General features: G+C 41.6%; 1 protein-coding gene across 1 annotated transcript in view; it reads right to left on the reverse strand.

The window, feature by feature from the left end:
* LRP8 (LDL receptor related protein 8) overlaps positions 1 to 12,956 on the reverse strand; it is a 150,604-nt gene that overhangs the window by 31,303 nt on the left and 106,345 nt on the right. The window contains exon 4 of the mRNA XM_042873653.1: positions 5,818 to 5,946. Coding sequence (XP_042729587.1) covers positions 5,818 to 5,946 — 129 coding nt within the window. The remainder of the gene's footprint in view (positions 1 to 5,817; positions 5,947 to 12,956) is intronic.

Here is a 12,956-nt window from a genome sequence, read left to right on the forward strand (position 1 = left end):
CTTAGATGCAAAACACAGGCACCTTTACTGCATCCAGGAGAAAATGACAAGATGACACAATGATCCTCATCCCTACATGATGGAATGATTTCACTGTCAACAAAAAGGTGAGATTTTCTAATTCATGTAAATGTAGGGGCAGGAACAATGCAGAGGAAGATGGCTTTAAATCAACTTTGTTATTTCCTCCCTCCAACTGGCTCATCACCAGGTGGATTTGCTAGAGGGATCAGACCAGCTTGGTTCTGCTTTCTGCCAATGGCTCTCAAGTGATGTCAGGGCTGCTGAGCAGCCTTGGAAAGAGCTGACTGATTTTTTCTGCAGTCAGATGCTCCAAGGAAAGGACCACTCACTGCTTTGTACTGAGAGTCACACATGTGCCTGGAAGCTTTGCCTGAGGATCTTAGAAATTATGGACACCATGGGAACCTGGAGCTGTGAGCAAGGACCTGGGGCTTACAGCAGGCAGGACTGTGCTTACTGTTGCTTCCCCCATTAATTTGAAAAGTATTACCTAGTCTGCTCAGTTTTTATTGAGCACATCATCCCTTGGGACTGAAAATCCAGAACTAATTCTGAGATATATAGTAGACAACTAAAAGCTGAAAGATCAGAGTTCAAATTCTCTCTATGGACTATCAGACAAGTGAAAAAAAAAAATCAGTCTTCCACTGAGTAGGAAATCTGAAGTATTAAAAAGTTGATAGGAATGGGGACTAACATATGAAAGTTAAGAGAGAACTCAGTCTCTGCTGCTGCCACTGAACGCAGCTCTGCTCCTTTTCCTTATTCATTTGAAAGAGCAGCATATGCCAATACTGCATTGGGAAGACATGCACACACATATAAAGATTCCTAACTTAAAGCTTAGTAAATTAAAGGTGTGTTTACATAAAGCTGTAAAGAGCTGGGATCAGCATCCTGTGGGAACCAGCAAGCTCATCTCACAAAGGTGCACAGCAAAAGCAGGTGAGAGATACAAGTACACAACTATTAGATACACAGATGTGGGACCTGTGAGCCACTGAAACATGCTCAGGTTCAAAAGAACATCATCCAAGGGCAAACAACTCAGTACCCTACAAACAGAATTTACAGATTTCACAAAATGCCGTGCATGTCTGCAGATACTCTTTTGGGAACATGAAGCTTTGTGTGTGAGAAGAGTAAAGATAAAACACACAGAAAGGAGAAAAAGGCAAAACATGCAAAAGAACATATTTAAGATTTTTCTGTCTCGTGTAACACAAATACAGCTCCCTTCTCTTACAGCAGAAGATAACCTCAATAACAAGGCCGTATCTGCCAGAGACATTCTTGCAGGAATTCCTGGCTCTCTGGGACAATGACAGGAGATCACTGTGAGATCACTATCCTTACCTGCATAAGTGCCCATGCATTGCTCTCTGTGCTATACTTACAGCATATAAATAACTCACTGTATATATATTTATAAATAAATCACTGTATGGGAAAACAGTTTATTAGTGCATCAACACATCATTACGCTGTATCTGCGACAAAAGAGGGGAAATTGTACAGTTCCAGTCCCTTATTTGCAAGGCACAATTTCCATATGGGGTGCAAAAACTGGTCCAGGTGAGAACCAGTAACAGGCTGAGAGGAGATGGGGCCTGCACATGGCTCTCACTGCTGACCACCCTACACATCAGATACGTTCATTAAAGAGATGCAGCATCCATCACAGCTGTGAGAGGATGGCAGTTCTTCCTTTCTAAATCTATGCTGAGATGCTCCCTGCATTCCTAGGCAGGTGACAAAACACCAGTCAGTGCCTCTCTTAGCAGAGATTTAACAAGTTCTGTAGTAGTTATTAACCAGAACGATCCAGAGTTGTGATGCTCTCTCTACATGTGGACTCTCACATTTAATTTCTCTTTTTAGTCTCAGTTAATGTGTTCCTAGGCTTATCCAAATGATTTTGATAAAGACGAGGTACATCAGGAGCATAAAACCTCGACCACAGAAATCAGGCTAGTAAATTCAAAACTGCTCCTACATTCTTAACTCCTTGCTGCCTGTTTTAGAGAAGCAAACCAGACTCAGGACTTACTGTAAAGACACAGATCGCCTCTGCTCCAAAGAACCAAAAAGTTACATCCTTTTCATGTATTTTATTTTCAAAAAGGCAGATATCTGCATTTCCAAAAATTGTTTGTGCACTGAAAGTCAGCAGCAGACTTAAAGCCTACTGCTCAAACTGCTGGAAGTAAATGACTCAGGCAGATGGGCATTCACCTACCTACATGCAAGGATTAATACCCACAATTAATCCCTGGTGCAATTACAACCTGTGCAGACACAAATCTGGATCCCTAATCACTGTTGCTTTATGCAAGGCAGATTAAATAATTTACAGCTTCCAGTACTTCCTCAGTGGAAGTTTTTCCACAGGATGAAAACCTTACAATTTTTAATTCTTGTTTATGGATGAACGACAAAAAACAGAACACACACAAAAAAAAAACAACCAAAAAACCAAAATTTCTGATCAGCAAATTCATGAAAGAAAAAAAATCCATCAAGAATTACCCAACCCAGAGCAGTATCAGAAAAGCAGGTTGCTGGATGCCAGAGGCAGACATAGGAAGAAGAACCTGAGTATTCTTGCTCGAGTTTTTGGATGATGCTACTACCATAACCCTTGGTTTCCTCTTGCACAAACTCCTCCCTAAGCTCAGACCATGAACATTTTGAGACAGGAATAGGTGCTTGCACAGCCTCATCACAACCAGTCCCTGCTCCTACCTTTGCGAGGCAGTACAACAGTGCTACATTTATGAATTAGAAAAATGTTCAAAAACTCCACATTTAGCAAAAATTCTTTTGAAGGATTATAATACCAAGAGACAGTTATTGCTATAAAGAAATGGGAGCATCTGCAGTTAAAATATGCCTAGAGTCTTACATTAGCTCAAAGCAATGGTTTTACTGACATTGATTTAGGAAGAGCTTAGGGTTTTTCATCTGGGTGCCTTCACAAGCACTATCTTCAAGTCATCTTCCATTTGTTTATTGCACATGCAAGCTCTCAACATGGCAATTAGTGTAAGCACAAATAAACTCCCTTCTAAACATTCATCTAGAAAAATGCGTTCTTTAAGGACTTTTAGGACTTTAAGGACAGGAGCTTTGTCAGCTCTGTCAGAGGTGCAGCACTAGCTACAACATGGTGCTCTGCTCCACAGGGTTGGCAAGTGACAGCCAGCAATAAAACCTCATCAAAAATGAGAATAAAGCAGCGAATGCAGAGGTAAAAAGAAAACAGAAAAAGAGGTCTGAACCTAGGATCAGCCATTTTCCTTTTTCTGAATCAGGACGATGTGTGCTACTGAGATAAGAGAAAACGGATATAGAAGGATTCTGAATAGAAAAGGGAATGTTAACAGAATATCAGATAGGCTTAGTGAGGTTTCATCAGATTTGGACAAAAGGGAGGATAGCAATCAATCCTCTATAAGCTCTCAGAGTTTAAACAACTAACATGTCTGTTGTTATCCATGACAAAAAAACCCTTAATTTGACTAGCATCCTCATTGAAAACACACCTAGGACAGCCATTCAGAAGTGCCACCTGTTTCCTTCTCAGACTAAATCTAATGCCTCTGAAAGAGGCTGAGTCACCAGATATCAGTATTGAAAGCCTCTGATGCCTGCACCCACCCAGGAAGCTCAAAGTCTGCCCATCAGTGCCTTCCTGCCCCGTCCCCTGGCCAGAGGATAGCCACATTCAGACTCAGCAGTGATTTCCACCTTGCACCCACTGAGGTGGCAGCCTACATTGGGTCAATGATAAGGAACTAAGTGAAAGTGAAATTCACCTCACATGAGTTACCCAACAGCCATCAGAAGATGGTAGTTTGTCCTTGGATTAAATTTCCACTGTACAATCCTACATATGCACTACAACTGTAGAAGATGAGCAAGGCTAGAAACACCGAAACATCCAGAAGGCAAACACTCAGCTTTTTCTACATCTGTTAATAGCAAAATTATGCTGAAATTATGTGGCATCTAGAACATATTTAAATTCATTTTGGGGGCCACCTCAGAGCCTTGAAAAGAAGAACTTCAAAGCAAGCAGTTTCAAATGAAGGGTTTTTTTTTTTAATAAATAATAGACTCCACGCAACAACTCCTACTAGCGTGAGCAGCAGCATTAAATTAGTAGAGGTATCCACCAGTGTAGAATTGTTATAACTTCATTAACTCCTACTGAGGGAGAAAAATCTTACTTTGCTTGCAGTTACATTTCTCTCCTGAGCTTTTCTCTAAAGCAGTTCAACAACAAAAAAGCACATGCTGTAGAGAGAACATTTAGGGCTTCATACAGATCACTGCTTTTGAAAACTGCCAAAACATAATTACCTTAAAGGACAAAGGATTAGGGCACATTACCAATTTATCACATCATAATTAATGAATTAGGAATGGTCCATGCACAGGCACTTAATTTCACATGAATTAGGAGGCAACGTGAGGCAGCCTATGCCTTTTCCTTGCAAGTGGAGTCTCCCGCGTGTGGTCAGAACAAGAGAACTCATCATATACACAGTAACCTGTATCCGTTACCACTGGACTACAGAGTCATGGGCAAAACAGAACAGAGATGCTTTGGAAAACTTTATGTCTAATCTGTATTGCACTGAATTAGTGATTTATGTTGAAGCTTCATACGCTGTTATACAACTTCAATGGAAAAACGATGTGGATTGTGAACTGGACAGGAATCACAGCTCAAAATTCAGTTTTCAGATGAAGAAACATCAACGTGTGTTTGTATGTACTCATTCAAGCCTCTCACCAGTAATCTGAATCACACAAAATGACAGAAAGTGACAGGAGTGAATAACTATAGGGTGATGGCCGTCACACAGAGCAAGAGATACTTTCTTAATAGCCTAGGACTATTTATACAAGGAAGTAAATAATGACAAGTAATAACAATACATAACTAAGAGCAGTACAGGAATGAGATTTTACTTCTGCACAGTAATGGATAGACTGATATTCACAAAGTTCTGGTGGTCTGTATGAAAACAAAGTTGGAAAATGAGCTGAGATATCAAAGGGAGCCACAAAAATGAGTCAAGCATTCATTCAGAAGAAAAATACTTGACAACAAGAAGCACACAGAACTAAATATGTTTAGTCTATCAAAAAGACAGTTTGAGAAATGACTTGATTACACAGTGTAGGAGTTTTCACAGACGGAATACAGTGTTAAAGAGCTCTTTCATTCAGGAGAAAAAGGCCTAATGAAAGGCAATGGCCATTGAGGGACTGAATTTAAAACTGTTACAGTAAATTGTATATCATTCTCTCTCTGTCCAGTAAAATCAACAGGCCATTCACAAAGTCCAGACCTATCTATTACATCCCAGCAGAAGCTAACATAGCCTACAGGGCTATGCTCTGCAGGAAGAAGAAGGTGGCACTAAGCTGCTAAGCTGTAAGAGAAAAAGGTTTGCTATTTAAGTCCTCACCACCACATCTCCTGGGTATTAAGCCCTCATAATCATGACCAACTAATTATATTCTGCCTCAGCACAGAAGACATACAGCATAGCTCTCCACAGAGTTCCCTTTATATTCTCCAGCCATCTCCAACTGTAGAATCCCTCCTTCATGTCCTTTTTTTAAGATCCACTACTTAGCATTGCAAATATAGACGGAGCGAATTTTGTTGGCAGAAAAGTCATCCCTTTACATGCAATTTGTAATAGTCACTCTAAAACTTTTATGGTTTTCCTAAGGGAGACGTTGCACATGCATTAAAGTATTTCTCTAACTCACCAGGAGCACAACCAGCCTCATCAATACCGCTTTCACAGTCCTTCTGCCCATCACATCTCCAGGACGACGGGATACATTTGTTGCTTAAGTCTCCACAGCTAATTTTTTCAGCTGGGCACACTTGTTTGGCTAGAAGAATAAAACAAAGAAAAAATACAAGTTTAACATACTTCTAGACATTGCTAACACTGTTGGCACTTAAAGTTACTATCACCTCGTATGGCTCAATCCTGAGACCTGTAATGAAATGTGATGTCCACAGTTCTGAGGTCTGCCTGCTTACATGCCCCCTCAGAGAGATCACAGTATTTTCACATGTGAGAACAGCCTGCCCCTCAGTGCGTGCCTGATTCAGCCACCCTGCTTTAGGAACACAACCGTACAGCAGCATGCAAACAAAACGAACTAACCGATCCTTACCCAGTTTGTCAGGATTTGTTTATTAAGCAGATCAACTCTTCTGTTCAAAACACATTGTTGAATAGTTTTTCCACAGCTGTTAATCATTATAATGCTACATATGGCCGCAAGTCTACTGAAAAGGAAGGAACTTAAATTCTAAAGGAAATCTTAAATTCTGGATTAGAACTAAAAATATCTTTCACAGCATGCCTGGTAAAGAAATTAATGCAAAGTCTGTCTGCTTTCCAAGTACTGAGCAAGAGAGGATGAACATTACACCTTCTCTCCACTTGCACAAGAAGGCGTTGGAGGGCCCTCTTGCAGCCTCAAAGCATCAATCCCCCTCTTAAAAGCAGCACCATTTAGCCACAGGATTTCTCCATCTTCTTAGCACCCTGAAGCACTTCAAAGCCATTTCTAGAAACTGTGGGCATCCAACATATCAATATTTTTGGCAAGCTGAAAGGTTTGGAAAAGTGTAGACAGAGGACTCCTATTTATGGAAAACAATCTCTATTTTATTCATCTCACTGACAAAATAATTACAGGTATTTTAAAAATGTAAATCAAAGCTTGAACTTGGAATGTAGTAAAAAGCTGCTTTTGCTCACAGTTCATCCTATCCCTGCATTTCAATGGTTTCTGCACCTAAGCATCATTGCATGGAAACCAACAGTCTGTAAGCATTAGCAGGTAACAGAAGATTCTGCATAAAACTCAAAGCACAGCTCTGATGAAAACTTTGGCATCATTTCAGCAAGGTGGTTATTTTCAAGCAGAGACAATGCAGCAGTGCAAATGGACTCAACATCGGTGTTTGTGCTATGAAATGGGCAGCTACAAACCAGACGTACATTTCTGTTTCTGCACACTGCTTACACGAACACCAGACCTTCTGGGCTTACGTGACCAAAATATTTACTTTCTCCTTTCCTCCTCACCCTCCCAGAAAGAAAAGGGTTAGCACCATACATAAGAGCGAGTGCTTACGCTGGATATAGTCTGGACCAACTCGAGCTATAGCAAGGCCTGCCTTTTCAGAAAAGCACCATTAAACAACTCGGTTGAAATGTCAGACACATCAACACCAATTTATCACAATGAACTGCAAATGCCAAGGATGGACAACAATGGTTTATTTATAAGGAGACAAGAGCAAAGAAGACAAGAAGGTTCCATTTACTCACTACCGCCAATGGCACATTCTTCTTTTTCTTTACACGAGGCTACAAAGTCTTTCACAGAACTACAGAGCCTAACTGGCGCCCCACTGTTTGCTTCCTCTTGTGCCACTGCTGTGCTTTTCAGGCTCCGGACATCATGTATATTCAAGAAAGCCCAAGAAAACAGAATTGATTTACTTTCAGAAGACCGTTTGTCAGGTTCTCACCAAACAGGTACCCTAAGAGCATACACAAAATGTAATTAAGTGGCTTCTACTGGTGGGAAACCCACAAGATTTTTCATCAACAGGCTGAAAAGAACCTTCCTTTGTGGAAATGCATCATCTTACAGGTCTGGACAGTTTCTCAGTCTGTTCTGAAATAGCTTCCCATCCTCTCCAGACTGCCCCCTGCATTTATCCAAGGTTCTTAAGAAAAGAAAAGGCCAGAAAAAAACACAGAGAAACTACTATACTAAAAGTGTTTAATTCATTTGGACATGCCATTTAATTGTTCCTCAAAACCTTTACTGCTACACTTAGTACAGACCGTAACACTGCTTCCCCAACAATGGTTTAGTTGTTCTTTGTTAAAGGAAGGTTTGGTTTTTAGCAAGGATCTCTTCCTCAAATACCAACCTTAGGTCTCCTTTTGTCATAGCTGGCAGTCCTATCTCAGAGACATACCATGAACAAAATATAAATCCATACTTTCCCTACGTGTTTCCATCCAAGACAAGCACAACTGTTAAACAAGCACTGTTCAGACAGGAAGGGATCCAAAGGGCAGAGATTGCTTTAGGAAATTCAAGACTCAGAGTTCCCAATTCCTGGAGATTTACAGTTCAAAAAACCATCTCAGTCACAGGCTGGCATATGTATTGCATATTATATACATATGAAAGTATACTACAATCTACAGTCACTACTGATTAGCATCTGATACATCCCCACTGAATTTTTTGGGATGCATAGCAACATTTCAGAACCCATCTTGTGAATTCAATTATTACGACAGCTGAAGGTGTGCAAGTTTGGTCTGTGATGGTATTTTCCCTTGCCTTTTCTCCCATCTCAACATGTAACAGTGCCTTCTGTGCCACTCACCCACACGTTCTCTCCAGTTCAGGACAAGTTGTGTTGCCTTAGTTTACTTCACTTAACCCTACAAGACACATCAGATTTTCTGCTCAGACTGTTATGTAAACGTGTTTTATTTAGCTGACCTCCTTTATTCCCTCCCTGTGTTAAGCCGAGCCCAAACCAAACTGTATCAAACAAGATCCTTTTTGTACTGGGAAGGACAAGCATAGGGGCAGCAGTATCTGTGACGGGTGTATCTCAGGAATTGCTTTGGCACTGGTGCACAGAGCACACCATGACCTCACTGGAACTCTGCTGGACCCATAGTTTTGCTGAGTGCCTGTGTTTGAAGGTGATATGAGCAATATGCAAACACAGACCATGCTAAAGGCAATATTAAAGAACTGCTTCCACAAAAGGTTAAGATTCAGCAGTGATCTTCCACTTCTGTTACACTGAGTGAGGCAGAGAGTCACCCTGCTGGGATGACCAGCTTGGTGTAAGTTTGCAGCTCCTACTCAAGTTAGCGCAACGGCAACCTGTACCAGGATTTCACTTGATGATATCTGCAGCAGGCAAAAGCTTGAGGGCACTGAGAAAACGAAGGTGACTTGGGGATTCCAGTTGAAACCAGCCCAGGCCAAAATGAAAAGCATGATCAGTGGCTTTCATGAATTAAAGACTGCAGCACTCAAGAGAACTGGAGTGCAACAAAATCCCCACCACAACTGATGTCTTTGTTGACAGCCACCCGTTAGCACAGGATGGCTGCAGGTCAGAATTAGGGCAAGCTGCAACACCACTTCCCAGGACTGAGGAACTTGAGCTGCTTGCCACCCAAGTCCACATTTTGGAATACATGTAATAACTTTTTGGTGAGCACGCAAAGACTAAGTAATAGTGAGAACCTATTCTTTCTACAAAGACAGATAAAATTAACTTAAGGCCATTACCTTGAGACTTCAAACATAAACTGCTGCAAGAAACTCAGAAGACAAATTAGGAGAGGCTACTACAAAAACATAACTTCAAAAGCCAAGGAATCTTAAATAGCCATAACAGTTGATAAACCTAATAAAAAGTAACACTGTAAGGTAAGATTTATATGATGGTGACTTATGCTCAGAAGTTCCTGGATGAATGGAAAAGGACTTATGGAGATTAAACCCACTGCACTGCATAGTACAGATCTTACTAAGCTCATTCTCATGTGCTTGTGAAAAAAAAACCCACCAAATTTCTATTAGGAGCCGGCAACGAAATGATCGTGCAATTCCTTAGAATCATAGAATTGCAAGGTTGGAAACGACCTGCAAGATCATCCAGTCCAACCATTCTCCCATCACCACTGCTCCACAAGCACTAAACCGTATCTCGTAGCTCCTCATCCAGACACCTCTTGAACGCTGCCAGGGACAGCAAGTGCACCACCTCCCTGGGCAGCCATTCCAGTGCCTGACCACTCTGAGAGAAAAAGCTCTTCCTTACGTGTAACCTAAACCTCCTCGGTACAACTGAAGTAGAACAGAATAGCCTAAATGGACCAAAGGTTTAGGATGTCTAGAACAGATAGCACGTACCATGCCTTTGTGCAGACGATCTATGGTGAGCTGAAAAGACAGATGGCATCAGGTTTTATAGTAACAAATCATCAAGTTTCATGCCCTGGGACTTCAGTCATCTGCACAGGTCACAAAGGGTTTACTTACCAAAGCTCTCAGCTATCCTGGCACACTTGTGATTTGTTTTCTAATCTATTCAAGCATACCTACGAGATAAACCTGAGCCTGGCTACAAGAAGCCTTTAAAATTTATCACCGTCCACTGTGTTCCCCCATAATTAGTGATGCATGATGCTGTCAAGGCAATTCTGATCCAGGAAGCTCTTAGGAGAATAAAATACTCAAAGGTAACAGCTGACCCAGCACACAGACTGGTAGCAACATAGCTGGGAATCAGTGAAGTTCAAACAGACATGCTAAGGGAAGAAAGAAGAGTGTCAAGGAAGAAATGAGAGTCAGGAGGTTAAGGCAGCACAAGCTAGCCAAGAATGGAAGTTGGCTAATTAACCCTGAGAAATGCCATTTTTTAGAGGCAAACCTGCCCGGTGCCTTAGTTCAGTGATTCCAAAGCCTCGTGAGCAAATAGATTCTTGAACAACTTTCAAACTTTCTCACGCAGCCCCACAGCTGACAAATTGATGCATTGAGCTGCTGAATGCAGCTCTCTGAGCCCACGATGGCCTTGAGGAGCAGAGGTGTGCAGCTGGGAAAAACTGCCTTAGCCTTCCTCCGCCAACATGTGACTTATTAGAAGTCTTCTGTCATCTATTCAGGTACCAGCCTGGCGGTGTCAGCTCTGTGTGTAAGCAGCACAGCCTAATCCCCATTATCCAGGCATCCCATGAGCACAACAGACCCAACTCTGAAGCTCTGATTTATGAAGCCTATCCCTCATGACCTGAATTAGCAAGGACTGTGAAAAGGGCTGATCTCTACAGAAACACAAGTAGGAACTATATTCTCTCAATCTGTAGCAATACAGTAAAGCTTCTTTCTTTATTTGTAGGCTTTGGGTGCATATGGGAGCTGCATTTACTTTTTTTTTTTTTTTTTTAACCAAATAAAATACTATATGACCATTTTTGATACGGAGTTTATTGATACGGAGTTTTGTAACCTTGCTTCACTCTGTGGCACCGTGACCCTGACCTGTTGGAAGTCAGTTTCTAAAAAGCATAGCAGTAAGTCCACCAGCCACGTCCCCTTGGTCACCACCCCAGTTCTTAGCAAAGTGGCTGAACACAGCACCAGGAGCTAAGAAGCCCAACAGGCTAAAGGCTGAGCAGCCAATGAGAGCTGCTAGTTTATTTATCTTTCCATACACTCATTTCTAGAATTCCCATAATATGCAAATCAAAGAGTTCCAATCCCATTACAACAAATCCAGAAGGAAATTCCAGAAGAAGGCTCCTTTCAGACACATTCAGGCACAGTGAAGCTCTTGCCTACTTCACTTCTGAGCCAAATTAATCCTCAATTCTAAATTAGGCACAGCATAAAAAATAGTCCATCAGTCTGTATCAAACAACAAAAACCAGCTACTAGATGTCAGTTGTAAACTGAAGACAGGGAAAAAAAAATCATACTGAAAGGTCTGAAGGTATGCCTAAAAATCACGAAAGTGAGAAAAAACGCCTCTGCAAAGTGGCTCCATTTTATCCATTGTACAGGGCTAGTATGGATTTGAAAGTACTACAGAGACCACAGGGAGCATCCCCAGATGTGCTGGGATGAACCTAAGTGGCTGTGCACTGCTTGCACCCATCCAGCAACAAGAGCTATGTGGCACCAACTGCCATGTCCAGTTCTTCCCAGCACATCCCACTGACTGACACCAGCACAGCCAGAGAGCACTAAGCCTGTAAACTGAGATGTAACCATGTATGTAATACTGTGTATATGCAAACTGTATTATGTTCACCTTCCTGTGGAAGTTCTTGCCTCCTATTCTTATCACTTAAGCAATAACAAGGAAGTCATCTGGTATTCTACTATTATCCTAAAGATAAGGATAGTTTGGAATCTGATGAATTCCTAATGAATATGCTGTTAATTGCATAACCTTCCTTCAGTACAGTAAGTCTTTCATTCATTAAGGGCATGGATTAAACATCCTCACAGCATTACAGCATCTTTATAATTAATAATATATTCTTCCCATTTCTAAATATAGCCTATCATAAGAAGCTTTAAAGAATCCAAGCTGCACCTCTCACTAAGAACTTTTGATCAGAAGGAAACGAGTCGGTTTGTTCAGACAAGGGATCTGCCCTGAGATTGCTACCTTTGCAGCAGCCCCAATCCTGAAGGCAGAGCACCTGCTTCAAGCTGGGCCCAGCTGCAAAGCCCATCAGCAGAAGGAAACGCCCTCCTATCTGCAGCACAGTGCCTTCCTATCTCAGAGGATATTTCTTGCAGATCAGAGATGCACAGAAGTATCATTATGTATTAGATAACTCCTGCTTGATGAAGAATAATTAAGTTCGTGAGAACTCTGCCATCAACCTGCCTAGCAGGCAGCGAGATAACGCACTGTGCAAAATCTCACCAGTTCTGTCTTTCATCCACCTGACACTGAATATCCTGAGTTGGAAGGGGCACATAAGGATGACTTAAGGTCCAATTCTGTGCTCAACACATAGGACCACCCGAAATTCAAACTCCCTCTTGGAGTTTTTCTTGTTTCTTATTCCTGTTTGTTGAGTAAAGACGTTACCTCCAAGGCTCACAGAACAGAAAAAGGCTTTATTGATACCCATAATGGCATTGATAAAGGGCACCAGCCCTGCTTGTCTGCAATATTCAGAGTGCAGTGCTGGGCTGGCAGGGAGCGAGTGCTCTGCAAGCAGCAGGGCTGCAGCATGCAGCAGGGAGGGAGAAACTGACACCAGATTTTAGATTAATTAAAGCTAATCTCGTACAGTTGTTTT

Source organism: Lagopus leucura, unplaced genomic scaffold (assembly GCF_019238085.1).
Source record: "Lagopus leucura isolate 7727_CA_CO unplaced genomic scaffold, USGS_WTPT01 Super-Scaffold_100009, whole genome shotgun sequence".
Classification (NCBI taxonomy): Eukaryota; Metazoa; Chordata; class Aves; order Galliformes; family Phasianidae; genus Lagopus; species Lagopus leucura.